This window comes from Phoenix dactylifera, chromosome 10 (genome assembly GCF_051530095.1).
Source record: "Phoenix dactylifera cultivar Ajwa chromosome 10, Ajwa_hap1_PhDact_Kaust_v1.1, whole genome shotgun sequence".
In the NCBI taxonomy this organism is placed as follows: Eukaryota; Viridiplantae; Streptophyta; class Magnoliopsida; order Arecales; family Arecaceae; genus Phoenix; species Phoenix dactylifera.
The window spans coordinates 14441326-14455673 of record NC_143199.1 but is presented as its reverse complement, the minus strand read 5'-3'; the positions used below and the strand labels follow the sequence as shown (position 1 = coordinate 14455673).

General features: G+C 38.5%; 1 protein-coding gene and 1 non-coding gene across 2 annotated transcripts; one reads left to right on the top strand and one right to left on the bottom strand.

Moving 5' to 3' along the window:
• Nucleotides 1-4697: 4697 nt before the first annotated feature.
• On the bottom strand, nucleotides 4698-4804 carry LOC120104270 (small nucleolar RNA R71). Its single transcript, XR_005506730.2, has one exon. It is a non-coding gene; the product is annotated as a small nucleolar RNA R71 (small nucleolar RNA).
• A 4307-nt stretch (nucleotides 4805-9111) lies between these two features.
• On the top strand, nucleotides 9112-9495 carry LOC149752691 (uncharacterized). Its single transcript, XM_089925988.1, has one exon. The coding sequence runs from the start codon at nucleotides 9112-9114 to the stop codon at nucleotides 9493-9495; it is 384 nt and encodes a 127-aa protein (XP_089782114.1).
• The last annotated feature ends 4853 nt before the right edge of the window (nucleotides 9496-14348 follow it).

Below are 14348 nucleotides of genomic sequence, written 5' to 3'. Positions count from 1 at the left end.
CATGTATTCAATCAGACAAGGACTTTTATCTAATTGTTACTCCCACTATTTTTATCGAATATCATAACCCTCAAGTATGATGAACGAGAAAATACTAATTTTCTTAGTGGGGTTGAGATCCAAATTCCTTATAAAAGACCTTGTGGGAATCACAACAAGCCCTTATAAGTTCAAAGGTAGGAAACTCTTTCCAATTGCATCCCATGCAATTTCCAACTTTATTCTGTCCTCTATCACACATATAGTCTTGTGGGAATCACAACAAACTATTGTGTCTAGTTAAGTCAAACCCTTCATTTTTATACAGTCATATTTGAATAATGCTGCCCTTGTGGGAATCACAACAAGGCAACATATTAAAATATGCCATATGCATCATATGCACCAAGATATTACAATATCAATCCCTAATACTAGCCTTGTGGGAATCACAACAAGCTAGCGTAGATATTGACATAATAATATCTAAGCATGAAGGAAGGACCTTTATAGTGTTATATCAGCAATTAGCTTTTCCATGGAGGTCAATCAAATAGTTGGCCAGGTAAGCAGATGGGAGGCTCTCCTTACTTAGTAAGGTCCTAATTAAATAACCACCTGTAGCCTCTTTCCTAGACACCAACTTAGTCAATTGATTCAGAATGGCTCAGCTTAAAGCAATTAACACTACGACTTAATTATGAATTTAGTGAGGGCTTTCAAATAGTAGTATCTTACTAACATTAAGCTCAACCATAAAGGACAATCAAATAATTGGCCAGGAAAGCAGGTGGGAGGCACCCCTCACTCAGAGAGTGAGGTCCTAATTAAGTAACCACCTATGGCTTCCTTCCTAGACACCAACTGAGTCGATTGTTCCAGAATGGGTCAGCCCAAAGTTTTCATACTACTATATTGGTCTCATTGCACATTCTATAATTTAGCACTAGCAATTATACTATGCTACAACATGAATATAACACTATCTCATGGCATAAACTAATCATGCGTACAAATAACCTAGCTATCTCATAGCATCAAGATAATAGCATGTATTATCATTTGGTTAAACTGATTAAGGGTGGCTCTGATACCACTGTTGGGTTTTCCAGTGCCCTAGGGCGCAGCGGAAGATACGGGATTATAAAATTTTCTTATAAAATCTATTATATGAAACCCTAATAAGCCAAGATCGCCTTAATAGTATAACCAAATAATGTAGAAAATATAATCTTGGTATAGAAGAATACCTATCACGCTATATCCAATATATCTGAAGATGTCCTAAGGTGCCCAAATGTTCACCCTCCGATGTTGATCCACACAGGAATGGGTTCAAGACTCTAGCTCCACCAAAACTTGATTCTAATTGTTCAAACCTTCCAAAGGATTTAATTGGCTGATTTTTCTTCACTTCCTTCTTCCTTTCTACCTCTAAAACATTCACTAGCCTTTTTGTCCTAAAGAAAACCCTCTTGTCTTGGGTTAGGACAAAAGAGAGAGGCTTGTAAGAAAGAAGGGATAAGGGAGAGAGAAGTAGAGGCTTTTTCTTAGATGATCTTTAGAACCCCAAGGCACCTCCTTATTTATAAGAGATGGAGGGATGCATCATAAAGGGATGCATCCCATCCACACACCTCATCATGATGAGGCATGTGCCAAGAGAGGCATCCCATCATGATGGGGTGCTAAGGAGAAGGGTGTATCAACTTCTTTCTCATGTCTCCCTCTTAAATCCTGATGATCCAAGGGCCCAAATGCAATGAACCAAAGCCAATGGTCCAGATCTAGGCACCATCTAATGGTCCAGATCAAGGCATCATCATCCAGGGTGCCATCCAATGGTCCAGAAGCAAGATGCCATCACCGATGGTCCAGATTCAGGCACTGAGCAACGGTCCAGATCTTTCATCCAGTGGTCCAGATTCAGGCGCTGACCAATGGTCCAGATCCTTCATCCAGAAATTCATCCAATGGTCCAGATGAAGGCGCCAACCAGTGGACCAGATCCTTCATCCAGGAAACCATCCAATGGTCCAGATGAAGGCGCCAACAAGTGGACCAGATCCTCCATCCAGGAAACCATCCAATGGTCCAGATGAAGGCACCAACCAGTGGACCAGATCCTTCATCCAGGGAGTGATCCAATGGTCCAGAAGTGAAGGCCCTATCAAACCCAATCCAATTGGGTTTAACCAACTTAAAGAAAACATTAAACCTAATCAAATCAGGTCTAATTAAAGCCAAATGGGTTCCAACTCTTGGCTAACCCACATTAGGTCATGATCTAATCATATTAGATCAACCTAACCTAAGAATCAGATTCGAATTTAATTTGAATCAGGAGCTAGGGTTTGCAACACGTGCTAGCATGTTCATCTTGCAAACATGATCTAATCCAATTAGACCCTTGATCAATTCCCTTGTGTGTGACCCATTGGGTTCCTTATCTTAGCCAGCAGTAGGTGCAGGTGCAAGTTGACCTAACCTGATTAGAATACCTCTAATCCAATTTAGGTTCAAATTTAGTGCTAAACCTGACTTAGCAATCAGAACCTTTCTGATGCTTTGATCTAATCAAACTCTTTGATCCGATCAACCCACAAGACATGATTGACGTCTAGCAACGTATCATGTCTACCCGGAAGATGAGGAATGTATTGGACAAATCCAAACATACCCTTCAGTGGTAAGTTACTGTGCAATTCAATCCCTCAGTCATACTACATCCTGAATAAGTGCATGAGTATGGATCAATATCAAACTCAATCACTTATTCATGTCTCTCTCAATCTTTTATATGATAATTCAAACAATGAAACATTAGAAACTCTTTCTAATATTCATTTTGCTTTGATCAAAGGCTTCTTGAATCATCATAAGATTAGAGTAAGTAGGATGTTACCTTCTCTTACTAGAAGTGACTGATTCCTTGTTGACCTACTCACAACCTTCGTACAAAATCCACCATATCCAGAATACCCCGTACACAACGCAATGTCGTGAATGAGGATAAACCAAAACATAGCTTCAAGTGCACAAGGTACCATGGTGATCTCAGGTCTAAGGATCACTTGCACAACTCCCACTATGAGAACCATCTTTTGATAATTAAGTAAGAATCCATAAGATGTTCTCATGGCTGGTAATTTCAGTGAACTCATTCCTCTAATGAGCACCCACATCTTTGTATTAGTGTCTCACACAAGTGATTGTGAGATCAATCACCCTCTACATTGAGCATACATAAGATGTGCCAGTCTTTCCGGTAATATTGATCCCCGACTCAATATACCAATTTGACTGGGAATATTCTAAATTAGGATTTTAGGATTTTAGGTCTCACTGGTATTATCTCATCATAATCCTAAAATCAATGTCCTAATTTATGGGGTTCATCATCCAATAATAAAATAGATAAGCAGCAAATGATGAAACACAATGCCTTTATTGATATATATCGAGTGTCAAAGTACATGATTTGGAGGATTACAAAGAGAAACCCATCAAATGATTGGCTTATAGGGCATCTACTCTTTCAAATTGCAATTTGATGATTTCGATTTTCATTCTTGCAATTTACTGGCCATGAATTGCATGCTTAAGATGTTGAATGAAGTAACGAAAGTTGAAGTTCAATATTAGTTGGTGAATTTATCAAACATTGGTGGTGTAGTTTAGAAATAAATGCACACCCTTGTGACCTACAATCAGGAATTTCACAGATCATAATGAATTTATATTAATTTCTATGATCATGAAAGTAGACATAGGATTAATATAGGTATAGGTGTTATACCTTGAAAGAGGATATCACATGAAAAAAAGAGATTCGATCATTGTAATTAGCAGAATATTAACAATCAGATTTAAATTCATTGAAGGAATTCAATTGATGAAATCCAAGCCCTAGGAACCTTTCTTATTTTATTTTTCAGGTCAAGAAATTGCAGTCAGTCACATCAATTTCGGGTCGTCTAAATAATATAGAAAATTTATAAATTGGTACTTGAATCGCCTCCTCGTGGAAACGATACTCTTTTTGCCCTATTCTACTTGTCATGACCCATGCACTTGTGGTAGAGTCTAGGGACTATCAAGTTTTTGGCGCCGTTGCCGGGAAGGATTGTTTTTAATATTAATACAAATAATTTTCTGCATTAATTTAGACTGTTTTGTTCTTTTTGTTAATTTACGTTTTCTATATTTAGTGTATGCCACGAAACTGTGAGCTAATTGAGCCTTTTGATCCAGAAATTGAGAGAGCCCTACGAGCATTAAGGAAACAACAAAGATTAGAGCTAAAGCAAAAACAAGCAGTAGCCATGGCAGATAACCAAGATAATCAGAATAAAAAGTTGTTGAGTGACTATGCAGTGTCGAATGTCAATGGTGCTCAACCCAGTATTGTGAGACCTACAGTCAATGCTAATAATTTTGAGATTAAGCCTGGTCTTATCCAGATGGTGCAGCAGGAGCAGTTTGGTGGAGGACCTGCTGAGGATCCACATGCACACCTTGCCAATTTCTTGGAGATTTGTGATACAATCAAGATAAATGGAGTTAGTGATGATGCTATTCGACTCCGACTTTTTCCATTTTCTCTAAAGGATAAAGCCAAGGCCTGGTTGAATTCCAAAGCGCCTAACTCTTTCACCACCTGAAATGCCTTGTCACAAGCTTTTCTGAGTAAGTATTTTCCCCCAGGTAAGACTGCCAAACTTAGAAATAATATTACCAATTTTGCTCAGTTTGATGGTGAATCTTTGTATGAAGCCTGGGAGAGGTTTAAGGATTTGCAGAGGAAGTGTCCATATCATGGTCTTCCTGACTGGCTGATTGTACAGACTTTCTATAATGGATTAATACATTCAGTTAGAATTACCATAGATGCAGCTGCAGGAGGTACTTTAATGAGTAAGTCAACAAAAGAGGCATATGAGTTGTTAGAAGAAATGGCCTCTAACAATTATCAGTGGTCTAATGAAAGAGGTATGCCTAAGAAAGTTCCAGGTATGTATGATGTAGATGGCATAAACATGTTGAATGCCAAGGTTGATTCTCTAGTAAAAAATATTCGGTAAGCTGGGTAATGTGAATTCCATTTCTAGTCCTGTATTGAGTTGTGATTGCTGTGGAGGAGCTCACATGAGTTCTGATTATATGCAGGTTCAATTTGTGTCTAATTATAATAGGCAGCAGCAGCAGAACAACCCTTATTCCAACACATACAACCTAGGCTGGAGGAATCATCCCAACTTTTCATGAAAAGATCAAGGTAACCAAGATAGCAGTTCTAGACCTCTCCATCCTCTTGGTTTCCAACCAAGACCATCCCAACCAGAAAGTAAGCAGTCTTGGGAGATAGCTATTGAGAAGTTAGCCAATGCCAGTTCGAAGAGATTTGAGAGACTGGAAGCAAAGGTTGACCAGTTGGCGAGTTTCAATAGAAATGTGGAGGTGCAATTAGGGTAGTTAGCCAATTCCATCAATTCTCGTGGCCAGGGTAATTTGCCTAGTAAGACAGAGGTCAATCCGAAGGAGCATTGCAAGGCATTACCTTGAGAAGTGGTAAGCAACTTGGTCAGGTAAGTGGTGAGACTATAGTTGGTGATGAAGTAGACTATGAAGAGGTGAGCAAGAAGGTCAGTGAAGAAGTTGAGGACCTAGCCAAGACAACATCCCCACTACCACCAGTTGAACCTTATGTTCCTCCCATTCCTTTTCCTCAAAGGCTTAAGCAGAATAAAATTGATCAACAGTTTGAGAAATTTTTGAAAGTGTTTAGGCAGCTTCACATTAATATTCCTTTTGCAGACGCCTTAGCACAAATTCCTGCATATACAAAATTTTTAAAGGAGATCATGTCTAAGAAGAGGAAATTGGAAGATTTCGAGACCATTGCCTTGACGGAGGAATGCAGTGCCATTATCCAGAATAAGCTTCCACCAAAGCTAAGAGATCCAGAGAGTTTTTCTATTCCTTGTACTATAGGTGATGTTGATTTTTCTAGAGCTTTATGTGATTTAGGTGCTAGTGTTTCACTAATGCCTTTATCTGTGTCTAGGAAGCTTGGATTGAAGGAGTTGAAGCCTACTACCATCTCTTTGCAGCTAGCTGATCGATCGGTCAAATATCCTTTGGGTGTTCTTGAGAATGTGCTGATCAAGGTAAAAAAGTTTATCATTCCAGTTGATTTTATTGTTTTGGAGATGGAAGAAGACACCGAGATCCCTATCATTTTAGGCCGGCCCTTTCTAGCCACAGCTGGAGCTATCATAGATGTTAAGAATGGTAGGTTGACTTTGAAGGTTGGTGAAGAAGAGGTAGAGTTTAATTTATTTGAAGCTACTAAATATCCTTCTTTTACTGATCATGTTTTTCGAGTTGATGTTGTAGATGAGTCGACCAGAGAGGTTTTTAGGGCTGAAAATACTAAAGAACCTCTTGAGACTTGTTTAGTGAGTGCAGGGACAAGTAAAGATGATAATCTAGAGGTTGCTAAAGTGGCGTGTGCATTAGAGGCTACATGTCCTAAGCCAAAAAAGAGAGGTATTTATTTTGAGGATATCGGCAAAGGTAAGCCACCCCCTCCCCCTTCTAATGTGCAAGCACCAGTTCTGGAGTTGAAGCCATTACCCTCACATCTCAGGTATGCATTTTTAGGTGAAAATAATACTTTGCCTGTGATTGTCAGTGCTTCTTTGTCTGATGAGCAACTTGATAAATTGATACGTATTTTGAGATTGAGAAAAAAAGCCATAGGATCGACTATATCAGACCTTAGAGGAATTAGCCCTTCATTGTGTATGCATAGAATTTTAATGGAGGATAACCATAAACCTATTGTCGAAAATCAGAGACGGTTAAATCCTAACATGAAAGAAGTAGTTAGGGCTGAAGTTCTTAAATGGTTAGATGCAGAGATTATTTATCCTATATCTGATAGTTCATGGATTAGTCTAGTGCAGGTAGTACCTAAAAAGGGTGGGATGATTGTGGTGCATAATGAAAATAATGAATTAATTCCCACTAGGACAGTAACTGGGTGGAGAGTCTACGTAGATTATAGAAAACTTAATAGTGTTACCCGTAAGGATCATTTTTCTTTACCTTTTCTTGATCAGGTGCTTGAGAGACTTGCTGGGTATGCGTATTACTGTTTTTTAGATGGTTATTCAGGGTTTAACCAGATTTCTATATCTCCCGAAGATCAAGAAAAGACCACCTTCACTTGTCCTTATGGTACTTTTGCATTTCGTAGGATGCCTTTTGGTTTGTGTAATGCACCTGCTACATTTCAACGTTGCATGATGGCTATTTTCTCTGATTTTGTTGAAAAGATCATGGAGGTTTTCATGGATGATTTTTCTGTTTTTGGATCTTCTTTTGATAGTTGTTTAGATAACTTGTCTCGAGTTTTACAGCGCTGTGAGGAGACCAATTTGGTCTTGAATTGGGAGAAATGTCATTTTATGGTGCAGGAAGGTATTGTTTTGGGCCACAAAATTTCAGCAAGAGGCCTTGAAGTGGACCGAGCAAAAATAGAAATTATTGAAAAATTGCCACCACCTACAAATGTTAAGGGAGTTAGAAGTTTTCTTGGTCACACAGGATTTTACCGGCGTTTTATTAAGGATTTCTCTAAAATTTCTAAACCTCTTTGTAATCTGTTGAATAAGGATGTTGTGTTTGATTTTGATAAGGACTGTTTGAATGCTTTTAACAAGTTAAAGCAAGAGTTGGTGTCAGCACCAATTATGGCAGCCCCAGATTGGAGTTTGCCTTTTGAGCTAATGTGTGATGCTCGTGATTTCGCTTTGGGTGCTATTCTCGGCCAGAGAAAAGATAGGAAGTTGCATGTTATATATTATGCTAGTAGAGTTTTAAATAATGCACAGTTGAATTATGCAACTACTGAAAAATAATTGCTTGCTGTTGTGTTTGCTTTTGACAAGTTTCGATCTTATCTTGTAGGTTCCAAGGTGATCGTATATACGGACCATTCAGCAATCAAGTACTTGCTGAAAAAGAAAGATGCCACACCGCGTTTGATTCGGTGGGTGTTGTTGCTTCAAGAATTTGATCTTGAGATTCGAGACAAGAGAGGCATGGAGAATGTGGTGGCAGATCACTTGTCTAGATTAGAGGGGCAGTCAAGAGCAGATGAGGTGCTCATTAATGAAAGCTTTCTAGATGAGCAGTTGTTGGCAGTTTCAGTCATCCCCTGGTATGCTGATTTTGTGAACTATTTGGTGAGTGGCATTGTTCCCCCTGATTTGAGCTATCATCAGAAGAAAAAGTTTTTGTGGGATGTGAAGCATTATTATTGGGAAGAACCGCTACTCTATAAACACTGTGCAGATGGGATGATTAGAAGATGTGTGCCCCAAGATGAGATGCAGGATATACTTGACCATTGCCATTCCTTGGAGTGTGGTGGACATTTCAGTACCTCTAAGACAGTTGCAAAGGTATGGCAGTCTGATTTTTGCTGGCCGACCATGTATCAAGATACTAGACAATATGTGAGCATGTGTGATAGATGTCAGAGGGTTGGCACATTTCAAAATAGAATGAGATGCCCTTGACCAATATCCTGGAGGTTGAACTATTTGATTTATGGGGAATTGATTTCATGGGCCCATTTCCTTCTTCTTTCAATAATCAGTACATTCTGGTAGCAGTGGATTATGTGTCTAAATGGGTTGAAGCTACTGCAACTCAGACTAATGACTCTCGGGTGGTGATGAGATTTGTGAAGAAAAATATTTTTTCAAGATTTGGTGTGCCGAGAGCTATTATTAGTGATGAAGGCTCTCATTTTTGTAATCGGTCATTTGAGGTTTTGTTGAAGAAATATGGGGTTACTCATAAGGTGGCACTTTCCTATCATCCCCAAACAAATGGGCAAGTGGAACTTGCAAATAGGGAATTGAAGCAAATTTTGGAGAAAACTGTGAGCAATTCAAGAAAGGATTGGGCAAATAAGTTAGATGATGCACTTTGGGCCTATAGGACAGCTTTCAAGACACCTTTGGGTATGTCTCCTTACAGACTTGTCTTTGGAAAGTCTTGTCACTTACCAGTGAATTAGAACACAGGGCCTATTGGGCAATCAAGGAGTTGAACATGGATTTGAAAGCTGCGGGAGAAAAAAGATTGTTACAGTTGAGTGAGTTTGAGGAGTTTAGGTTGGATGCTTATGAAAATACTCGGATTTACAAGGAAAAGATAAAGCATTGGCATGACAAACATCTTCAGATTAGAAACTTCGAAATTGGGCAGCAAGTATTACTCTTCAACTCAAGACTTAAGTTATTTCCAGGCAAACTTCGTTTTAGGTGGTCTGGCCCATTCACGGTAACGAAAGTGTATCCATATGGTGCTGTTGAGGTACGTAGTGAGGTCACTGGTGCATTCAAGGTTAATGGGCAGCGTTTGAAGCCTTATCTTGCTAGTAATGTGATTCCTAAAGGAGTGATTTACTCTTTGAAGAATCCTACCTATGGTTGATGGTGTGGAAGTCAAGCTAATGACTGTAAACAAGCGCTTCTTGGGAGGCAACCCAACCACAAAAAAAAAAAAAAAAAATCCTTTCTTTTGTCTTTTGTTATATGTTTTAATTGTTGTTTTTATTTAAGTCTTTGAATAATTTTTGTTGTGACCCCTTTCTTTTTGGTTGTGTTGTGTAGGTGCAGAAAAATCAAGCAAGAAGCTAGTTCGTGTTCAATTCAGTCGGACATTCATTGTGTTCAGCCTTGCTAAAAGGGGAGTATTAGTCTTCCATTTTTCTTTGCTTTCACATTGAGGACAATGTGAAAATTAAGTTTGGGGGAGTGGATATTTGATTATGCTGAATGCTAGTATTGGTTTTGTTTGTTTGAGAAAGAAAATTTTTTCGAAATTCTGGTTTGTTCACTTTCATGCAAGTTAATTGGTGATCATATCTATGTCTTCCAAACCAAATTTTTATGTGAAAGATTAGGAGAAATGAACATGCATTTGCACTTGTGTGAGACTTATCTAGGATCAACATTACACTTTTGGGTTCTTTATTGTGTTTAAGCATTGAATTTTGATTTAGGATAGGCAATATCTTATAAAGTAAGAGTAAGCATATTTGTTTTCCTTTGGGATTATTGAAGTACATCTTTTCTTGCAAAGTTGTATGAGTTGTGTGATTATGCATAAAAGATGAGTGTGATGCTTTTCTTGTGATTATCCCCTTTGATCTAGTCCTAAACAGGGTTTAAGTAAATAGAGTGATAATGATTAGACAGTCGAATAAATAAATGTGTACAAAGTTCTTTCTACTCCAATGTTTTGAGTTGCTTAGTAACTAGGGGTATTCATCACCAATGTTTACTTTTATGTCAAACGGCAACTTGAAATATAAGTATGCAAAAGTACTTTAAGTATGTGACTTGTTGAGTAACCGGGTGCATCCATCACAAATGCTTGTATTCGCGTCAAAAGGCAAGTGACAACTTAAATACAAAGAATAATTTGCAACAAAAAAAAAAAAAAAACTCTCTAGTTTGCTACCTTGTTTGTAGTAGTGAGAAGGGGTGATTGCAGGTTGAGTTGTTACATGATTCAATTGTGTTGGTCGCATGATAAATATGATTGAGTTTGGAATTATATATGGATATTTGATCTAGAGAATGTGAGTATGCTTAGTTTTCCTTCATTTGCTATTGTTTATGTACTAAGTTGAAGATTTGATGTTTGCATGATAGGTCCTTTGGGTGGGATGAGTTAAGCCTGACTATGGTTATTGCCCTTTGTTTTTATGGTTTTTCTTTTGCTTGAGGACAAGCAAACATTCAAGTTTGGGGGTATTTGATGTGGGAATTTATTTCACACATTTTCTTAGTCTTAATTATTTTGTTTTAGAGTGTTTTGTATATTCTTAGCTCATTTGTCTATAATTTAGGTGTCTTTTACATTTATTAAATTCTTGAAAATTCTTGGTATTTTGCAGGTGTTTAATTATTAAATTCGGTTGAAATTGGGCTGGTCTAGTCAACCTAGAATACTGTTCGGTTTTTGGATTCTAACTGGAGCTACAGACCTCTGTTTTATATGTTGTTTAGCTTGCTAGAAAGACAAGAGGTATACCTAAAACTTTTATGAAGATCACAAAACCAATTTCTGCCGTTTTGAAGTCCAAAACTTAGTCGAAACGGAGAAGTCCGAATCTGTCCAGAATTTTACTGCGGCCCAGACCCTATTTCGGTTTTCAGCTCGTATATGGAGTTATATAAGTCAGAATAATGCAAACTTAGGTACGTTGGAAAGCTGAGAACAAGATCTAAAACTTTTGTGAAGGGTCCAACTCTAAAGTATATCATTTTGGTGCTGTAAATTCAGCTGGGAGTCGAGTCTAAAAATCAGCCTAGAATTTCGGGATTTCAGCTAGCAGATAGGGAGGAAATCTGTTTTAAAATTCAAAAAAAAAAAGAAAATTCGGAGAAGAGGAGGGGAGCCAGCAGATACGAAGAGGAGGAGAAGCAGAAAAAAAAGAAAAAATGCAGAGAATCTGAAAATCCGAGAGGAGGAAAAGCTAGAAATTCCGAGAGGAAGAAAAAGCTGGAATTTTGGGAGAAAGAACGGAACGGAGGATTTTTGCAAATACAGAGTTCTTTTCCTTTCTCTTATATAGATATATATATTATTTTTTTTATTTGCTGAATTGTTATTAAGAATGTTGAATGCGAATTTATGTTTGAGAAATAATGGGATTGATTTATTAGTTATGATTTGCTAGTTTTCTTATCCTAGGGCTAGGACGTAGTCATTGAATTTTTGATATGAATTGAGTATGGTTGTATCGAACATCTTTTGTTAATTGCAATTTGATGATTTCGGTTTTCATTCTTGCAATTTACTGGCCATGAATTGCATGCTTAAGATGTTGAATGAAGTAACGAAAGTTGAAGTTCAATATTAGTTGGTGAATTTATCAAACATTGGTGGTGTAGTTTAGAAATAAATGCACACTCTTGTGACCTACAATGAAGAATTTCACAGATCATATTGAATTTATATTAATTTCTATGATCATGAAAGTAGACATAGGATTAATATAGGTATAGGTGTTATGCCTTGAAAGAGGATATCACATAAAAAAAAGGGGCTCGGTCATTGTAATTAGCAGAATATTAACAATCAGATTTAAATTCATTGAAGGAATTCAATTGATGAAATCCAAGCCCTAGGAACCTTTCATATTTGATTTTTCAGGTCAAGAAATTGCAGTCAGTCACATCAATTTGGGGTCGTCTAAATAATATAGAAAATTTATAAATTGGTACTTGAATCGCCTCCTTGTGGAAACGATACTCTTTTTGCCCTATTCTATCAAGTTTATGTGTCTTGTGTAACAGTCCAGAACATCTAGTGGAGTGCTGCCCTAATCTGCCCACCATAAAGGCCAAGCAAGCAAATGCTCTAAATTCATATAGTGCCTTCAAGAAGCCCACTCTCAACTCGTTCAGCCCAGTTTACCATCCTGATAATAAGTTCCACCCAAATTTCTTATACAAGCAGAACGAACCTATTCAGCATCAACGTGGTCCACCAAATTTTCAGAAAAACTTCCCCATGATAGGTCCAACACAAATTGTCAGGATCAAACGTTACCATTACATCAAAACCCGCAGGTATTAGTGAAGGCGCAACTTTATTTTCTTAAACTAGCGTAGGGGCCCATAGCGCCACGAGTCGACTCCGACCAAGCCTCGCCCGACTCTGGACTCCGACAGGGCCTCGCTAGTGGGTTAATGATAGTCAATTTTAAAGACCACGCAATAGCACGTATCTAGTAGGATAGTGATTACGGGTATCGATCCATAGGGATTGGGGTATAGTTGTTTTCTAAAAAAATATTTAAAAAGGAGAATTTGTAAAGAAAATTAAACTAAGAAATTTAATGAAAATGCAATTGAAGTGATATCAGTGTGAGGGGACCTAGGGCAAGGAATTCACCACTAACATCAGAACAAGGATTAATTTTATTTTAATTTATTCTTGGATTAACATGCAAATTGGCTACAAGCCTAATAAGCATTCGAATAAAATTTTACAAAAGTAATTTAGGTATAATCCATCTTTAGTTAGCATGAAATATCTACCCTAATCTAAGGTGGCAGCACATCACATCTTTCTTAAGCATGAAATATCTTATTTTTACTTCAATGATCATGAAGAACAGTTGTATAAACTTCATATTTAAAATCACAGAAATTAAACATGAAATAAAAGAAGATATTCATTAAAAATAATAAGTTCATACAGCTCCAAGAATATAAAATTAAAATATAAAACCCTTGGCCCTTTGTTAGGGCTGCATCCAGCCCTAGTGAGGAGATCAGCCTTCCATGGAGTCATGGGCGACAGTAGCGATGTAGAGGACTCCCATCACGGCTATCTCCTTCCTTTCTGTGTCTTCTCCCTGTACTGAATTCGGTGGGAACTTCCTTAGCATTTCATCTCTTTTCTTTCCATAATATCCCAAACTATTCTCTCACTCTTTATTCAATGGGAACTCCCTGAGAAGAGTGATTGGGATCAACCGGCTCACTCCCTCCGAATAGCTGTGGAACCCCAACCGAAGTTGAAGAATGCCCTCTTTGGTTTCCATGTCGAGCCTTTTATAGATTGCATACCTCCCCCTCTCCTCCTCTGTTCCAAGTCGAGATAAGGATGGATCGAAGCAGGATGAGGCTAAAAGATTCTTGCTTGATCTCCGGACGTGCTAGAACAAGCGTGGGCGAGCTAGGAGCACATGGGATAGTGATGATCGCTGCTGGTATTTATCCCGTGATAGGGGAATCCGAAAGAAGATTTGCTGGCTTGGACACACGGGAGAAGCAGATGTTGACATGTATCGCGGGAGATAATCAGGAGGTGAGGCGCAACTGAAGGATGGTTGCTTGATTTGATCCTCACGGCCAGTTTGGAATCCATTGATGCTCGAGATGAAGCTCCCTGTTCTGTTTCCGTGAAGTCTGGGAAGTGATTAACTCGAAAGATGAGCTGCTGCCATTTCACAGAAGAAGATCTTGGATGCGGGAGATCACTTGCAGTTGGCTGGGATCAAACATGGACGTGGAGGGAACTTGGACGCGGCTGAATGCTGGGATTTAGCTGGCCACGGGATACGGAAGAATCAGGCTGAAGAACAGCCGTGGAGATGAACGGAAGAAGTGATCACTTGGCATGCATCGCGGGAAGGATGTTTTGGCTCTGTTCCAATGGGAGGAAAGATCGGAAGCTGGGAGGAGATCTTGCTAGATTGCGGAAGACGTGGGATTGGGATAAGGATGCAGGCTGATTCGCAGATACATGGGAACGGACGCCTA